General features: G+C 37.8%; 1 protein-coding gene across 1 annotated transcript in view; it reads right to left on the minus strand.

Moving 5' to 3' along the window:
- LOC116394503 (uncharacterized protein C21orf58-like) overlaps positions 1-987 on the minus strand; it is a 4,613-nt gene extending 3,626 nt beyond the window's left edge. Inside the window, exon 1 of the mRNA XM_031867629.1 lies at positions 981-987. Within this exon, the coding sequence (XP_031723489.1) occupies positions 981-987 (7 nt within the window). The remainder of the gene's footprint in view (positions 1-980) is intronic.
- Positions 988-4,032: the final 3,045 nt, after the last annotated feature.

Here is a 4,032-nt window from a genome sequence, read left to right on the forward strand (position 1 = left end):
CGGGCGGCGGCGCGGGGCCAATGGGGGGGGGATCGAAGGCTTATCTTCCCATAGGGAAGCAATATTAAAAACATTACTTCTTGTAACACTAGAAATGATTGTATTATGACTTAAGACTCAGTGCTGGGGGCAGCAGGTGACTTGTTGCTAAGATAAAGAGCTTTAGCTGACTAATAACCACAGAAACGAACAAGTTAAAATAAGGCACACTTACAAGAAATATCCAAAAAGCATGTGAATCATACGGCTCAAAGTGGGGTTAAATATCTTCTGTCCACGCCATATGTGAGAGCTTCAGCTGATATAATTTACCAAATCCTCGGTATGTAATTCTAACCTGTTTGCTAAGATGCAGAGAAACACAGTAGCAGGTTGCCATGGTGCCAAAACACAAGCGACGGCCTGCACACATATTAAAATACACTCACCCACACATACACATACACATACACACGCACTCCCCCTGCCTGTGATCACTACATTGACCTACAGTATGCCGTACAGGCTGTTTGTGTAATTATTCTCACTTTGGAAGCCAAAAGCAGAGCAGCTGGTAACTCAAAGAACTACAACTATAACTGTTGGGGATTCGACCCCTGAGTTGCTGATTTAAAGATGATTATTGACCACTACAGGGTTCCGGTCAGAGAACACACAGACATCTGTTTGATCCATATGTTTTCTGTATTCAGCCTTATAGTTTGTTGACAGATTTACAGATGATGAATGAGTTTGAACAATAGATGACCGATGAATGACCGAGTTTCTGAAATAAACACAGAAACCGAATTATAGAACTGAAATACTAGCAATAGTAAACTCTTAAAGCAAACACACATACATTCACAGAATACAGGCTTGCTAGCCAGGTTAGCCACTTAGCTCAACTTTGGGCTATTATTTCGACGTCTAATTACATGACAAACACTGACAGTAAATGCATTTAAAACATTAAGTACAACAACAAACGGAACACTTACGCCACATAGCTTCAGATTTACACTTCTATCACTTACATCGTCAATGACTCGATCTGATTCGACCGTTGGTCCTACGTAAGATCTACCGTTAGCGCAACCGGAAGCGGAAACAGCCCGCAACGTCCAATACAATTTCAGAATAAAAGCTCCGTAACTTTATCGTCTTTGTCTGTGAAGAATTCACAAAAATAGCTATAATGCATCGTCTAAAAAGAATCCGCCCACTCTGGACTTTTTTATGATTCACTGTTTTTCCAACAGTGAATCACAGTGGATGTAAATAGTTTGTATTACACCTATCAAATGAAAAAAAACATCTTTTAATTGTCAAAGTAACAGATATAAGTAACAGATATCTGTGAATATAAATGAAAACCTTGCTCTTCCAGATACTAATAGTCTGAATGAGGTAAGACTTTACTGAATCAAATGTATGAGTCAAAAACTAATCAACATCCAAGTGAAAAGTAATAGTAATTATGATGCTAATTGGCCATTTTGTGATTTTTGTAAGTGATTTTAATCTATGTGCTAATTATTTTATTTTCCAGCACTAAAATGTCATGAGCAAATGGAGCACTAAGACATGTTTCAATACTGCTTTTCATTTAGTTTTAACTTCTAAGTGTCACGGTTTTGTGTTTTGTGTTTAATTGTTTCTTCCGTTTTATTTTGACTTTCCCTGCCTCTTGTGTCCTGTGTTCACTTCACATCCTGTCCTTGTCTATTTCCCACCTTTGTGATTGTCTGCCCCGCCCTTGATTGAACTCTGCTGTGTCTCATCACCTGCACCTTCTCAGTGTATTTAAACCCTGTGTGTCCCCTGTCTCATTGTTGATTTGTCTGTTGTGTATCCTGGTCCATCGTGTCACCTCTGCTCTCCTCTGCCGTGTTCCCTGTTTTGAAGTTTTGTTTTCTTGGACATTTTGCTGCTCATTTTTTGACTCATCTGCTTCCCACGTTTTGTGTTAAACATTTTCTTTATCATTAAAACCAACAGTATTCAACCCTCGGTTTCCCCGTGTCTCCCTGCATTTAGGCGTGTCCACTATGACGCCTTTAAGCATGAGATATGTGAACAAAGAGATGGTGCTGCTTACATTATGGCATGTGGCTCAGTTACATAATAAAATATTTATATGCTGCCTAATGGCTACAATGTTACAACAGGTAATAACATAGACTTCATCCTTAATCAATAACCTAGATATTAATCATATGTGTTTAGATTAGACACTTAATTTTAACCCCCAATTACTATTTATCAGTCAATACAAGATTGATTCATCGATGGGCCCTATAAACAAATGAATAAATAAATGGACTTTAGCCTATGCCCACATATATAATAAAAGATCTGGCTTTGTTGAGACTGTACATTTATCGACGTCCTCCTGGGACAGGGCCGAAACGCACTCGCACAGCGATTTCCGTCTCAGAATAACTCAACATAATCATACAAATATGAGATTACTTTTCCTGATTTCATTCTGGGATTTTTGGGGTAATGCATAGACTATTAGGAAACAAAACAATAACAGAAAACGGATGCATTTGAATACGGATTTGGATATAGATTACCATGAGAACGGTAGCATTCGGGTCAGCCTTACATGAATAACTTTCAAAGATCATAGAACGAAATCAAATATCTAGAGATAAATGGAAAATACCAGACTAAGCTAACCTTTTAACATGTGACTCGAGATTGAGGCTGGGATATAAATTAAAGCCATTTTGAGCTAGAGTGCCCAGAGGAGGCATAACTTGGCCATGAATGTGCTCAGGGACTAGACGATAAGGATTTCCATTTTGGAGGAGTTAAGCTTTTTACATTAACGAGCTCTTGCTATGTTTGGAGGCTACAGTACATTAATTTGTTTGCTCGGGCAAAAGTGAACTATACGTGTGAATGATTGTCTATAGCAGGGGTCTTCAATTAAAATTCCAAAAGGTCCAGATTGAGAAAATCTCCTCGGGCAGAGGTCCGAAACATTACAATAATATCTAACTGCGCGCTATATATATATATTGTTTTTTTTTGTTTTTTTCCCAAGAAGCCTAGTAGTAGTAACAATGTCTCTGTGTAGTTAACAACTGTCAAATCAAATAAAGAAAGTGCACATCAAATATATTTTAACAATTATTATTCTCACTTTTCAAATTTAACAGGATGGATTATAAATAATACATAGAAATACATAAATAAATGTTCTTCTCATTTCAAGTACAATAAGGGCTGGATTAAAGAATAACTGACATAAAAGAAAGCTTTTCAAAAATGTGCATCTTAAAATAAAGTAATTCATTTTAGAAAAATGAATTCCACTGAATTGCCCTGCAGCTTTAAATTCACTTCATTCAGGTGTGAAGTGATGTCAATAAAAAGCCACGATATTATATTTTTCTCATCTTCTAACAAGAGAAATCAGTGAGCATGGACTTTATCTGTGGTTATTAACACTTGTTTCAGCTCTATTCTCTCTGTTATCATTGTTGGGCAGTGAATTCATGCGTTAGGATTCTGATCATTTTGGGCTCTTAGGTTTATTTTCTGTGTCTCATTCAGATGTGAGAGGATACGTTTGTTCAAAAGAGTTGTGCTTTGTCTCGTTGTGTCGCTTCATTTACCGCTTTTAATAATCGTCACGGTCTCTGAACATATGAGACACACTGGTTATAAACTGTCCGTGGGAAGAATTAACCTATAAGAGTCTGTTCATTCTTGGTTAAAGACTCTGGTCTCTCTGGTCTCTTTGACCACTTTTCTCTCTTTGGAGAACGTGATGTGAAATAACTTCTCTGACTCACGTATTATTCTCCTGCTCTTCATTCTCTTTCCTCGTCTCTCCCACAGTGTGTGTACATATGACTGGATTCAGGAAACTTGTCAGAATACCCATATTTGATTGGCTGAGCTGCAACACGTGATGTGATTACAACGCATTGGTCGGTGCGTTTCCTGCACCGCTCAACAAGTGCCGTAAAGGCTAAAAAAGCTGCGCCGGTTAAAATAGAATCGCCCTGTCAAAATACAATCGATTTTAGGTCC

This window comes from Anarrhichthys ocellatus, unplaced genomic scaffold (genome assembly GCF_004355925.1).
Source record: "Anarrhichthys ocellatus isolate YVR2014 unplaced genomic scaffold, GSC_Weel_1.0 scaffold40, whole genome shotgun sequence".
Classification (NCBI taxonomy): domain Eukaryota; kingdom Metazoa; phylum Chordata; class Actinopteri; order Perciformes; family Anarhichadidae; genus Anarrhichthys; species Anarrhichthys ocellatus.